Source organism: Mauremys reevesii, linkage group 1, assembly GCF_016161935.1.
Source record: "Mauremys reevesii isolate NIE-2019 linkage group 1, ASM1616193v1, whole genome shotgun sequence".
NCBI classification, from domain to species: domain Eukaryota; kingdom Metazoa; phylum Chordata; order Testudines; family Geoemydidae; genus Mauremys; species Mauremys reevesii.
In genome coordinates, this window is record NC_052623.1 from 3712622 (window position 1) to 3727973 (window position 15352).

Genomic DNA, 15352 nt, shown 5'->3' on the forward strand with positions numbered 1-15352 from the left:
AGTTTTATCCTGAACCTCTGACTCTCTGACCGACTCTGTGAAGAGCTTTCTGGTGACATGGTGCTGTGCCCTCTTCCCTTAATCACTTACTAGGCAGTCAGAGAGACATTAAACCCTTTCCAGATCATACTGTGCATTGTCAGCTTTGGAATCGGTCTGGGTACAACTCATTAACACATAGGGTTTCCACCTTTAATTTTTGGTAACTGAACCCCTGAGGCTCCTGCACCCGCTCTACTATTCCCTCAAGAGACTGCCTCTTGCCCCACCTATTCCCCCAAAATTCTGCTCACTTAAGAACATAAGAACATAAGAACGGCCATACTGGGTCAGACCTCCAGGAAATTATCCAGCTCTCTTTTAAATCATGTTGTAGTCCCAGCCTTCACAACCTCCTCAGGTAAGGAGTTCCACAGGTTGACTGTGCACTGTGTGAAGAAGAAATTCCTTTTATTTGTTTTAAACCTGCTGCCCATTAGTTTCATTTGGTGACCCTTAGTTCTTGTATTATGGGAACAAGTAAATAACTTTTCCTTATTCAGTTTCTCCACACCACTCATGATTTTATATACCTCTTATCTATAATCCTCTGGACATTTTCTAATTCCAGAATATTTTTTTTGAGATGAGAAGAGCACAGTGTTCACAATGTGGGCGTACTATGGATTTATATAAGGGCAATAAGATGTTCTCTGTCTTATTCTCTATCCCTTTTTTAATGATTCCTAACATCCTGTTTGCTTTTTTGACTGCTGCTGCACACTGAGTGGACGTGTTCAGAGAACTATCCACGATGACTCCAAGATCTCTTTCCTGATTAGTTGTAGCTAAATTAGCCCCCATCATATTGTATGTATAGCAGGGGTTATTTTTTCCTCCCCTCTCTCCCCAGCTGGGCTCACTCTGCAGTGGGGCTGGGAAGGAGCTTGCAGTGAGTGCAGTGAGGACCGAGCTCTGGGGCCCACAGGCCACGCAGCAGCAGAGAGGGAAGCCAGGGAGTCCCACACAAATAGCTGAGGCTTGGGAGCAGAGCTGTGAGGCAGGCAGGTAAGTCTGTGCACCGTACAGGTTGTGAGCCCTGACCCTCACCTACCAATTCCTGAGGGCAGGGTGGGTGAGATTCTATAGCCTGCGTTGTGCAGGAGGTCAGACTAGATTATCATAACAGTCCCTTCTGACCTTAAAGTCTATGAGTCTATGTGTTACTGAAAGATGTTGTGAAGCTGAAAGCACACACAGCTAGCTTTTTGGGCACAACAATGAAGAGGCTACACAGTGATAGTGGCCCTTCAGAAAAGACAATGGACTCAGTGTTTCATCCAGAATTTGAGTTATGACTGCTACGACTCAGTATGGCATACACGGTCATGTGACCAGACCACAGGAAATGAACTCCATTTTGGTATGTGTATTTTTCCACAAACTGGGCTGGGAACTTAGCTTGGAACAAAGGGTACCCACCATGTGAAAGATTATAAAAATGGGGAGTGGCCTCATCACTTGTCTTCACTCCCCTCACAAGGGAACAGCTGGACATACAGGAGAAACAAGGATTAAACTGGGGGAACTGCTGGTCTCAGGCTAAAGGGATTTCTAGGTGGTTAATGGAAGCTTGGTGAACTGCTTCTATCATCAGTGAGGGTGAGATATTGCTAATTCAAATCCTATCCATCTAGTATATGAGGATCAGTTAGCTTTTTTGGTTATTTGCTAAGCAATATGCTTTGATCTGTTTGCTATCACTTATAATAACTTGAAACCAATCTCTCTGTCATTAATAAACTTGTTTTATCATTTATCCTAACCTGACTTTTGAGTGAAGTGTCTGGAAAAATCTCAGCTTGACAAAAAAGGCTATTGCATATCTTCCCCACGTCGAGGGGAGTGGGAAGCAAACTATATTAATGAACTTGAACAGTTCTGATCTTCTGGGTTTCTGCTGCAGCAGGGGTGCAATGCTGGGGAGATGGGAAATTGTCTGGTGCTCCACTGTAAATCGATAAGTGGCTTAGGTAAAGCATTCAGGTAACTTGCTTGGGTGTGTGATGCCACCTGCTGTGGGGTTGGGTGCTACCAGGCCCTAGGGAGGTGGGCTGTGTATCATCAGCAGAGCAGCATGAGAAAGGCCAACCCAGCTGAAGTGTTAGGAGGCACAGCGGTTCCAATGTCTCCCAGACTTAACCCCGCATGACAACCTGTCACAACCATTTCTGTCTAGTGAAGGCCTATACCAAGCTCAGGATTTCCTTTCTTTCTAATATACTTGAAAATCTTCTTCTTTTCCATAACCTGCTAGCCCTGGATTTGTCTCTGGTGTCTTTTGCTGCCCTTATCCATTTACGATACTTCATAACTTCTCATTCCTATCAATTGCTATCCTCTTCCCCTGCTTTAGAGGCACTGATGGATGGTCTCCTCCTGTCAATGGATGGGGGGCAGACACCCATAATCAGCCTTCTGAATCTCTTCGCATTGTTTGAACCTGTTGTCAATGAGATACTGCTGTCTCACTTAGCAGGCAGCCGGAGTCCAGAGGGATGCTCTAAATTGGTCTGAATCATTCTTGACAGAATGTACCCAAGTAGTGGTGATGGGAAACTGCACTTCCAGCACTAGGGCACTTTCTGGTGGAGTCCGACAGGATCAATTCTTTCTCTGGGGCTTTTCAACATCTCCATGCAGCTTCTATGGGAACTGGTCACACAACATGGACCCTAACAACAGCGATATTCAGGTAAAACTGAGCTCCTCTGATCCTTCATGTACGACTACACTGCTATCACTAAAACTATTCATTTCTTGGACAAAATAGCTGTCTGAAATTAATGCCAAGCAAGACAGAGGTAAGGATAAGTCCTTCAATGGCTGTTAGCTAGGATGAGCAGGGATGATGTCCACAGCCTCTGTTTGCCGGAAACTGGCAGTGGGCGAGCGAGGATGGATCACTTGATGATTCCCTGTTCTGTTCATTCCCTCTTGGGCACCTGGCACTGGCCACTGTTGGCAGACAGGACACTGGGCTGGATGGATCTTTGGGCTGATCCAGTATAACCCTTCTTACGTTCACTGAGGTATGGACTGGCATGTTGTGTTGTATTGTGTTTACCTGGATATGGGTAGCTCTTGTGATATCTAAAGTAGAGGAATTGCATTAACAACCTGTAACCGGGGTTCCATGGGGGGCCACACTGAAATTATTCACTTAGGGGAAACTGCAAAGTAAGGTTGACAATCCCCAAATGGACAGTTCTTCCTTTACCAAGCCAGAAACAAAACAGCTTTCACAACATTTTACTGGTTACACAGAAGCCAAAGTTCCTCAAAGCCACCCCCAGTCAGTCTCCCCCCCAGACAGCCAAGTCAAGTATGATGACGATCATATAAAATCCTGTTCATCATATAAAACATCACACAATAAAGTTCTGGCTGTCCCAAAGGAGCAGACACATCACCTCCCTGGTCAGTGAATATTTCAGATCTTACCCAAATACACGCCACAAGCTAATTCTTATTAACTAAACTAAGATGTATTTAAAAATAACAGTGACAGAGTATTGGTGAAAAGCTCATTATACATACAGACGTGTATAGAGTTCATAAGTCAGTTTATAGTAGGGATGATGGGCTTCAGAGCTGGAGAGAGTTCTTCCAGAATTAGTCCAGGGATTACAGTTCAGTGTCTAAATATTTAGTATCAGGGTGGTCCAGGGAGTAACTGGAGGCCACAGTGTTGTGACTCAAGCTTTCCCACACAAAGCGTAAGGAGATTAAGCTGTCTGGTCTGTGCTCACCCACAGGAGTTGAGCAGGGCTGTGACAGCACGTCTGGAGCTGCTACACGGATGCTACAGGACTGTGAGTGGAAGGGGAGTGGGGCTGGGTGGGAGGTGTCCACAAGATGGTCTCACCCAAATGTGGCTCTTCTGCCTTCAGTATCTCCCTGAGTGTTCTGGTTCCTGGCCTGATCCAGCCACATTCCCCAAAGGAAATGTATCCTGTACCAGGTAGTGTTGGTTTGGGATCAAGGAGAGGATTTCTTTCTCCTTGGATAGTGCTCCCCACAATAGTAGAGGCGGGAGTCCCTTTTCTTGTGTTTTTGAAGAGCCTTTTCTAGTGTGATTTGAAGGGCAGCGGCTGGGAGCTCTGGGCCTATTTAAATCACAGAGCTTGAACTTCAGCTGTGTACGCTCCGGGACTGGCAGACCAAGCTTCAGTTACACGCCGGCTCTCTGAGCAGCACCTGAATGGGGAGGCTACAGCTTAGGGAGCCCTCAGTTCCTCAGGTATGTACTCCCAAAATTATACCATCTTGTGCTGTACATCGTAAACTCATAACATTCACCCTGTACCTCCACGTGGAGAGGAATATGCAACAGCCTCTGCCCCTGAGTTATGATCCCCACACACCTCACTCCAACTCACTGGTTTAGACACAGCAAAACAAGTTTATTAAAGCAAAACGATCAATTTTAAGTAATTACAAGCAGATTACTTAGCAAATAAAAAAAAGCAAACTAAGCTTAATACACTAAAAGGATTGGATGTGAATAGCAGATTCTCACCCCAAGAGATGATACAGGCAGGCAGGAGATCCTTACGGGGCAAACTGCACTTTGTTTACAGCTGGGAATCCCCAAGAAATCCCTTTAGCCTGGATCCAGCACTTCCCCCACTTCAGTCTATTCCTCAGGTGTTTCCAGAGTCCTCTTGTGTGGGCAGTGAAGAACCATGGATGATGTCACTCCCTGCCTTATATGGCTTTTGCATATGGCAGGAGCCCTTTGTTTTAATTATTGGTTCCAACAACAGTTAGTGGAAAAACACTGACAATCCAAGATGGAGCCCAGAAACATGTGGTCTCATCACATGTGCTTGCGGAGACATAAGAACTATCACACACAGGCTGTTTGGAGCATTCACAGGAAGGCTGATCAGGTGGGAGAAAAGCTTCTGCTAAGGCCTAGGGTTATTTTCCTAATGGTTCCTTGACTTGAATGGGCCAGTGATCTAGACTGAAAGCATCTTGCCTAGTAGGCTTTACCCAGGTGTAACTGCATTTGAAATACAGATACATAGTCACCTCAACAGCCCAACATTGTGGTATTTAATTTCAGAAAAGGGAACTATACAAAAATGAGGAGGTTAGTTAAACAGACGTTAAAAGGTACAGTGACTAGAGTGAAATCCATGCAAGCTGCATGGACACTTGTCAAAGACACCATAATAGAGACCCAACTTAAATGTATACCCAAAATTAAAAAAAAACACAATTAAAGAACTAAAAAAGAGCCACCGTGGCTTAACAACAATGTAAAAGAAGCAGTGAGAGATAAAAAGGCATCTTTAAAAAAAGCGGAAGTAAAATCCTAGTGAGTTAAATAGAAGGAAGCATAAACACTGCCAAATTAAGTGTAATAATGTAATGAGAAAAGCCTAAAAGGAGTTTGAAGAACAGCTAGCCAAAAACTCGTAAGGTAAAAACAAAAAAATTGCTAAACAACCAATGGGGCCCATGGACGATCAAGATAAAAAAGGAGCACTTAAGATGATAAATTAATTGCGGAGAAACTAAACACATTCTTTGCTTCAGTCTTCATGGCTGAGGACGTTAGGGAGATTCCCAAATCTGAGTCGTACTTTGTAGGTGACAAATATGAGGAACTGTTACAGATTAAAGTGTCACTAGAGAAGGTTTTGGAATTAATTGATAAATGTCACAGTAAGAAGCACCGGGACCAGATGGCATTCTCCCAAGAGTTCTGAAAGAACTCAAATGTGAAATTGCGGAACTATTAACTATGGTTTGTTACCTGTTCTTTAAATTGGCTTCTGTACCCAGTGAATGTAAGATATCTAATGTAACACCAATATTTAAAAAGGGCTCTAGAGGTGATCCCGGCAATTACAGACTGGTAAATCTATGTCAGTACAAGAAGAACATACATTTTTGGGCAAAAGTCAACATGGTTTCTGAAAAGGGAAATTGTGTCTTACTAATCTATTAGAGCTCTTTCATTGGGTCAACAAACATGTAGACAAGGGGGATCCAGTGGACATAGTGTACTTAGATTTACAGAAAGCCTTTGACAAGTTCCTTCACCAAAGGCTCTTACGTAACTTAAGTTGTCATGGGATACAAGGGAAGTTCCTTTCATGGATTGGGAACTGCTTAAAAGACACAGAACAAAGGGTAGGGATCAATGGTAATTTTTTCAGAATGGAGAGGGGTAATTAGTGGTGATCCCCAAGGGTCAGTCCTAGGACCAATCCTATTGAACTTATTCATAAATGATCTGGAGAAAGGGGTAAACAGTGAGGTGGCAAAGTCTGCAGACTATACTAAACTACTTAAGATATTTAAGACCAAAGCAGACTGTGAAGAACTTCAAAAACTTCATACAAAACTAAGTGATTGGGCAACAAAATGGCAAATGAAATTTAATGTGGATAAATGTAAAGTAATGCACATTGGAAAAAATAACCCCAACTATACATACAATATGAAGGGGGCTAATTTAGCTACAACTAAGCAGGAAAGAAATCTTGGAGTCATCGTGGTGGTCAAAACAGCAAACAGGATGTTAGGAATCATTAAAAAAGGGATAGAGAGGGATAGAGAATAAGACAGAGAATATCTTATTGCCCTTATATAAATCCATGGTACGCTCACAGCATGAATACTGCATACAGATGTCGTCTCCTCATCTCTAAAAAGATATACTGGCACTAGAAAAGATTCAGAGAAGGGCAACTAAAATGATTAGGAGTTTGGAGAGGTCCCATATGAGGAAAGATTAAAATGGCTAGGACTCTTCAGCTTGGAAAAGAAGAGACTAAGGTGGGGGTGATATAACAGTGTTTAAAGGAGAACTAGATAAATTCCTGGAGATTAAGTCCATTAATGGCTATTAGCCAGGACGGGTAAGGAATGGTGTCCCTGGCCTCTGTATGTCAGAGGGTGGAGATGGATGGCAGGAAAGAGATCACTTGATCATTACTTGTTACCTCCCTCTGGGACACCTGGGATTGGTCACTGTCGGCGGACAGGATACTGGGCTGGATGGACCTTTGGTCTGACCCAGTATGGCTCTTCTTATGTGTTCTTATGTTATTCATAACTTGACATAGAAAAATGATACATGCATACAAATAGGCTAATCATATTGAGCAAACAATAACCTTTCCAATGACACATTGCATGACTTATCTTGCAATAAATACCTTATCACTGTGAAGAATATGTGGAGCAGTTTCACACACTCCTCCCTACATGAGGAGATGCTGCCTTCAGCTACAGCACAGAAGCTGGTCTCAACCACCCTCACCCCTGGAAGCATGCAGCTATTCCCTGCAGCAGAACAATCAAGGAGAATTGCTCGGAGTACCTCAGCCGTTGCTGGGACTTTCCCCTTAGCCTCTGGGGTCCCAGCAGATCACTCCTTCTTACTGCAGGCAGACATTTTAACAGCCTGAGCTCCATGGAAGAAATCATAGAATCATAAAATTATAGGACTGGGAGACATCTCAAGAGGTCATCAAGTCCAGTCCCCTGCACTCACAAAATGACCAGCACCATCTAGAACATCCCTGACAGCTGTTTGACTAACCTGCTCTTAAAAGTCTCCAGTGATGGAGATTCCACAACCTCCCTAGGCAATTTATGCCAGAGTTTAACCACCCTGACAGTTAGGAAGTTTTCCCTAATGTCCAACCTAGAGCTCCCCTACTGCAAGCCCACTGCTTCTTGTCCTAATCTCAGAGGTTAAGGAGAACAATTTATCTCCCTCCTCCTTGTAACAACCTTTTAGGTACTTGAAAACTGTTATTATGTCCCCTCTGAGTCTTATCTTCTCCAGAATAAACAAACTCAGTTCTTTCAATCTTCCCTCACAGGCCGTGTTTTCTAGACATTTAAGCATCTTTGTTGCTATTCTCAGGACTTTCCCCAATTCATTCACAACTTTCCTGGACTATTACGCTCAGAACTGGACACTATACTCCAGTTGAAGCCAAATCAGCACGGAGTAGAGGGGAAGAATTACTACTCGTATCTTGCTTACAGAATTCCTACTAATACATTGCAGAATGATGTTTGCATTTTTGCAACAGTTACACCGTTGACACATATTTACCTTGTGCTCCACTATGACCCTAGATCCCTTCCTGCAGTGCTCCTTCCTAGGCAGTCCTTTCCCATTCTGTATGTGTGCATCTGATTGTCCCTTCCTATGGAGTACTTTGTATTTGCCTTATTGAATTTCATCCTATTTACCGCAGATCATTTTTCCAGTTTGTCCAGATCATTTTGAATTTTCAACCTATCCTCCAAAGCATTTCCAACCCCTCCCAGTTTGGTATCATCTGCAAACTTTATAAGTGTACTCTCTATGCCATTATCTAAAATGTTGATGAAGAGATTGAAAAGAACCAGACCCAGAACTGATCCCTTTGGAACCCCACTCGTTATGCCTTTCCAGCCTAGAATCATCTAGTCCAATCCCCTGCTTAAAGCAGGACCAACACCAACTAAATCATCCCAGCCAGATGTTTGTGAAGCCTGACCTGAAAAAGACTGATAAGGAAGGAGATTCCACCACTTCCCTAGGTAACCCATTTCAGTGCTTCACCACCCTCCTAGTGAAATAGTGTTTCCTAATATCCAACCTAGACCCCGCCAAACTGAACTTGAGGTCCTTGCTCCTTGTTCTGTCATCTGGTACCACTGAGAACAGCCGAGCTCCATCCTCTTTGGAACCCCCTTTCAGGTAGTTGAAAGCTGCTATCAAATCCCACCGCAGTCTTCTCTTCTGCAGTCTAAACAATCCCAGTTCCCTCAGACTCTCCTCATAAATCATATGCTCCAGCCCCCTAATCATTTCTTTTGCCCTTCGCCGGACTCTTTCCAATTTTTCCACATCCTTTCTGTAGTGTGGGGCCCAAAACAAGACACAGTACACCAGATGAGGCCTCACCAAAGTTGAATAGAGGGGAATGATCAGGTCCTTCGATCTGCTGGCAATGCCCCTACTTATACAGCCCAATATGCCGGTGGCCTTCCTGGCAACAAGGGCACACTGCTGACTCATATCCAGCCTCTTGTTGACTGTAACCTCTCGGTCCTTCTATGCAGAAGTGCTGCCTAGCCACTCGGTCCCTAGTCTGTAGCAGTAAATGGGCCAATGTGAGCTGCTTGGACAGTGCTGCAGGGGGGGACAGTGCTACAGAGCAGGATCATGCCTGCACTCAGACAGACGGCTGCTTCTGGGGGCCAGGCAGGCAGAGAGAGCCTGCCTGTGATCAGGATCGAATGGTAGAAGCTCCAGGATATACCAGTCAAGACCTTTTCTGCAGGGTTACCGATAGTGGTCGGCTCTACATAAATACGTAACCTGTCCTGGCTGGAATAATTAGCCCGATGGTAACATTTTAAAACTATATTATTTTTAGGCTTTTTGTTTCTACTGGTGGCGCACATCTGCAAATTACCTCAATATTGATGTACATAACAAAATTCATTGTGTACATGGATAGAAAAAATAAAAGGAAAAATTGATTTTGTAGCCTTTTATTTTATTTAAAGTGAATTTTCTAAGATGGTGTTACAGCACTGTGGCTTTGGCTCTGGTGGCTACTGTTTCAAGCTTAACAGAGTGAAAGTCACCTCTGCTGCTTGCTTCAAATTTACAAAAAGAGCAGGAGTACGTGTGGCACCTTACAGACTAACACATTTATTTCAGCATAAGCTTTCGTGGGCTACAGCCCACATCATCGGGTGCATAGACTGGAATATATAGTGAAGATATATATATATATACACATACAGAGAGCATGAAAAGGTGGGAGTTGCCCATTCTAAGAGGCTAATTAATTAAGATGAGCTATTGTCAGCAGAAGAAAAAAACGTTTGTAGTGATAATCAGGATAACCCATTTCAGACAGTTTGACAAGAAGCTGTGAGGATACTTAGTATGGGGAAATAGATTCAATGTGTGTAATGGCTCAGCCATTCCCGGTCTCTATTTAAACCTAAGTTGACGGTATATAATTTGCATATTAATTCAAGTTCAGCAGTTTCTCGTTGGAGTCTGTTTTTGAAGCTTTTCTGTTGCAAAATTGCCACCTTTAAATCTGTTACTGAGTGGCCAGAGAGATTGAAGTGTGCTCCTGATGTTTTTGAATGTTATAATTCCTGATGTCAGATTTGTGTCCATTTAGACTGTCCAGTTTTGCCAATGTACATGGCAGACGGGCATTGCTGGCACATAATGGCGTATATCACATTGGTAGATGTGCAGGTGAATGAGCCCTTGATGGCATGGCTGATGTGATTAGGTCTATGATGGTGTCACTTGAATAGATATGTGGACAGAGTTGGCATCAGGCTTTGTTGAAAGGACAGGTTCCTGGATTAGCGTTTTTGCTGTGTGGTGTGTAGTTGCTGGTGAGTATTTGCTTCAGGTTGTGGGGCTGACTCTTGGAACACATAAATCTACAGTCTCTTGGAACAGATAAAGACTAAAGGTAGTGACCACACATACATTCATCAGTACAACGCCTAGTCTACAATATATGTTTTATTAAAGTTACAATTAAACAAGCATATATAGAAATTCTGTAAACCCCTCTGCACCAGTTACAAATCTAGTTCTATTCCCATCCTTAACAATAGTGTTAGGGTCTCATGGGTCTCTCAGCGCTCGTTCATCAGTAGACGGGTGGTTCCTGCTGGAGTGTCCCATAGGGGCTGAATTTCCCACTCTGGGCATCCCCTTTTTATAATGGGATTCTGTCTATACCTACATTCTGTGCATGTCCATAAAAGTGTCCACCCTCTTTTCTCTTATTGGTCTGTGTCCTCTGGAAACTTAAGGGACCCCAATCTTCCGTAGGTTGTGTAAGTTCCATTTATTCTCTTTACCATTGATGCACAACCTATATGCTGTGATTAAGACACATGTCTGAGATAGGTGTGCTTTTACGGTGTTTTTATGACATAATATTAATCTTCTGAGTAATTTTGCACAATATTATCACTTAGTGCCTCTTTTCCCATTATTTTAGAGCATCAAGTTATTTTCCAGTCACTTATGCCATCATTTTTTGCCCCCAAAGCCTACAATAGCTAAACTAAAGTATGCCAGGCCTCAGGTTACATGTTCGTGCATTCCAGCTTGTCTTACTCATGTCTAAAACTTGGTTCCTCTAAATACGGATCAGTCTTGTACTTCTATAATCCACAACTTAACCCTAATTAACATACAGCGAAAATATATACTATAACATATTGATTAATAACAACATCACACAAAAAAGAATAATGAACTAAAATCATTGGGCTACAATTCAGACCCCATCATTGTATATGTATAGTTGGGACGATGTTGTCCAGTAGCTCTGCTTTATCCATGTCACCCTGGAACATACTTTGTGATTGGTCAGAACCTTCTAGGGTTTCTAGGGGCCACCTCCTGAAACTCCTGACTTCTTCTCCAGTTGGAGGCTGACTCTCTGCTGCAACCCTAGATTGTCTCTCTCCTGCCTCAGCTTCTTCAAGCTCATCCAGTCTCTGTGATTTAAAGGGCTGGATGAGCCCCTCCTCTCTCTGTTCCCCCTTCTGGGGAGGTTCCAGTCCTTCCACGCCCGCCCCTCTGCACAGAAACTGGAGAACGTTAAATTTAGAATGTGGTTACTCCCTTCTTCTATCTCGCTAGGGCTGATAGTCTTTAATGACCAACGTATTTATAAACAGATGCCTCCGCCCCAGCCCGCTGTCCCTTAGCACAAGGTGTGTGAGTGAAGAGTACAGGAAATCCCAAAGACATAACAATACACATGGTTCCTATAACAAAAGGTGAGGTAATACGGTTCCCCCTCATCGAGGTTTTATCCAGATGCTCTGTTTTTTGGCTTCTTTCTCTGGGTGCCATGCAGGGTTGTCAGGTACCTGGTTTTGGACTAGAAAGTCCAGCCAAGAAGGGGATCGGACTGTGCCTGGTTCCTGCAGGGCAGGGGGGAGCTTTGGGGTCATTAACCCACGCCTGCCCCTGCTCAGCTGGGGCCACATCATACCAACAGGCAGGGCCCTTATTCAGGGTTCAGCATCTCCCAGCCCAGCCCCAGAGTAGAGGGAGCCCAGCTGAGGCAGGGACAGAGGTGGAGAAGATTGGGACGGGGGGAGTAGAGAAGCCAGGACCCAGGGGAGGTGGGGTAGGAGTAGGGCCTTGGGGAATAGGTAGGGCAGGGGGCAAGGTCTCAGGGTCCAATTTGTTACCACCTTTCTAACTGCTAAGAATTAATAAGTTCTATACAGACCATTCCCCAGTTTGTCATGCTGACACAGCACAGTAAGGTCAGGAAAGGATTTAATGTCTCTTTCACTGACCAGTAAGTGATTGAAGGAAGAGGGCCCAGCACCATGTCACCAGCCAGTGCTTCACGGAGCTCAGTCTCAGAACCAGAGCACCAGGAGAAAACTTTAGTTAGAATCATAGAATCATAGAATCTCAGGGTTGGAAGGGAGTTCAGGAGGTGTCTAGTCCAACCCCCTGCTCAAAGCAGGACCAATCCCCAACTAATCATCCCTTATGAGTAATGAACCAGAGCAGCCTGTCCCGGATCTCTTTGGTCCTCACCCCATAGATGATGGGGTGCAGCATGGGGGACACCAGTAGGTTCATGTTGCCAATAAGAGCATGGGAATGCAGGGGCACATTCTTTCCAAAACGGTACGTGAGGGAGGAGAAGAGACCTGGGACGTAAAAGATTAAGATAACACAGAGGTGGGAGAAGCAGGTTCCAAAAGTCTTGAGCCGGGCGTCCTTTGTGGGGAGGCTGAAGATGGCCCTGAGGATCTGGGTATAGGACATGGCAATAAAAATCCCATCCAGACCCAGTACACACAATAGCACAAAGAGACCATAGTAACTGCTGACGTGGGTGTCGCCACAGGCCAGCTTCACCACGGATATGTGTGCGCAGAATGGCTCGGGGATGATGTTGGTTCTGCAATATCGCCACTGTCTTACCAAGAAGGGATAGGGCAGTACGAGCATGCTACTGCGCAGCACCACGGCCAGCCCCATCTTGGCCACCATGGGGATTGTCAGGATGGTGGAATGTCTCAGGGGATGGCAGATGGCCACGTACCGATCCACAGCCATGGCCACAATGATCCCGGACTCCATCACTGAGAAGCAGCCAGCGAAGTACATCTGGGTGAGGCAGGCACTGAAATCGATCTCTCTGGAATTGAACCAGAAGATTGCCAGCATTTTGGGCAGAATGGATGTGGATAGGACCAGGTCGGTGACGGCCAGCATGCAGAGGAAATAGAACATGGGCCCATGGAGGCTCGGCTCCATCTTCACGATGAATAGGATGGTGAAGTTCCCCAAGATGGCTATGATGAACATGGCACAGAAGGGGATGGAGATCCAGACATGGGCTCTCTCCAGGCCAGGAATGCCCAGCAGGATGAAGGTGGAGGGGTTGGTGAAGTCGGTTGTGTTGGAGTTGGACATGGAGTACGAGTGAAGGTCTCCAACTCTGAGATAGAACAGTATTTCCTGCATGCACTGTATGTTCTCCGGACTTCCTGTATGTGCACAGGATCAAGGGTGATGGTCGCAGTACAAATACCTGGATGAGGAGATAATGTGAATATGAGACACTACATGCACTACTGGAGGTGTTGTAATGGGTGAAGCAGATAGGGGACTAGAGCACATGACTTATGAAGAGAGGCTGAGGGAACTGGGATTGTTCACTCTGCAGAAGAGAAGAGTAAGGGTGGATTTGACAGCATCCTTCAACTACCTTCCAAAAAGGATGGATCTAGACTGTTCTCAGTGGTACCAGAAGACAGAACAAGGAGCAATGGTCTCAAGTTGCAGTGGGGGAGGTTTAGGTTGGATATTAGGAAAAACTTTTTCACTAGGAGGGTGGTGAAGCACTGGAATGGGTTACCTAGGGAGGTGGTGGAATCTCCTTTTCATATAACTATAAAGGGAAGGGTAACTGCCCTCCTGTGTACAATACTATAAAATCCCTCCTGGTCAGAGACACCAAAATCCTTTTACCTGTAAAGGGTTAATAAGCTCAGGTAGCCTGGTTGACGCCTGATCCAAAGGACCAATAACGGGACAAGATACTTGTCTGTGCTGTTTGTTTTGGGGGTTGTTCGCTCTTGGGACTAAGAGGGACCAGACATCAGTCCATGTTCTCCAAATCTTTCTGAGCAATTCTTTCATATTTCAAACTTGTAAGTTACAGCCAGGCAAGGCATGTTAGTTTATCTTTGTTTTCTCAACTTGTGAATGTTCCCTTTCCTAGAGGGAGATTTATCCCTGTTTTTATTTTTTAACTTTGAAACTAAGGCTAGAGGGGATTCCTCTGGGCTCTTTGACTCTGATTACCCTGTAAAGTTATTTCCCATCCTGATTTTACAGAGATGATTTTTACATTTTCTTTTTAATAAAATCCTTCTTTTAAGAACCAGACTGATTTTTCCATTGTTGAAAGACCCAGGGGTTTGGGTCTTTGATCACTTTGTAATCAATTGGTTAGGATATTATTTTCAATCCTCCCCAGGAAAGTGGGGGTAAGGGCTTGGGGGGATATTTTGGGGGAAGAGGAACTCCAAGTGGTCTTTTCTCTGTTTCTTGTTAAATCACTTGGTGGTAGCAGTGTACCAGGTTTTAACCTAAGCTGGTAGAAATAAGCTTAGGAGGCTTTCATGCAGGTCCTGTACCCTAAAGTTCAGAGTGGGGAAGGAACCCTGACACCTTTCTTAGAGGTTCTTAAGGCCCGGCTTGACAAAGTCCTGACTGGGATGATTTAGTTGAGGATTAGTCCTGCTTTGAGCAGGGGGTTGAACTAGATGACCTCCTGAGGTCCCCTCCAACCCTGAGATTCTATGATTCTATGATTCTTCATACACCGAAAAAAAGACATTTTCATTATTCATAGAAATTAATTATGAACAACTGACCCTACTAATGCCAATTCCATATTTTATGGCATGTGTCAACAATTCCTACATGTCATGGTGTAGTAAAGCTTAATAGGCAATAGCAGGAAACATGACGTTGGGTACTGGTTATCCATCATTGTTCCTTAATGCAATGAAACCCAGGCTAGGGAGTCCATGCTGTAGGGAGTTCCCCATTCACCCCGTTGTTCAAAACCTGAGAATGGGGAAAAAAACCACAAACTTTTGCCAAGTCATGCTCTGGGGGGAACATCCCAGCTAGACGTACCCCACGGAAAAGAACTGGGCGTCATTGACAGCAACTCAGTGGAAACACCTGCCGTGGTAAATGATGGGGGCAGAACCCCTTTTATGAACACCCAGC

The 15352-nt window shown here is 44.4% G+C and overlaps 1 protein-coding gene across 1 annotated transcript; it reads right to left on the minus strand.

Moving 5' to 3' along the window:
* Positions 1–12574: 12574 nt before the first annotated feature.
* LOC120404325 (olfactory receptor 52R1-like) lies at positions 12575–13519 on the minus strand. The gene has a single exon (XM_039536621.1). It carries the CDS (start codon positions 13517–13519, stop codon positions 12575–12577), a length of 945 nt encoding a protein of 314 aa, XP_039392555.1.
* Between the last annotated feature and the right edge of the window lie 1833 nt (positions 13520–15352).

What these genes read in the sequence shown, in the direction of transcription:
- LOC120404325 (XM_039536621.1), bottom strand. Translation starts at nt 13,519, where the DNA reads ATGTCCAACTCCAACACAACCGACTTCACCAACCCCTCCACCTTCATC.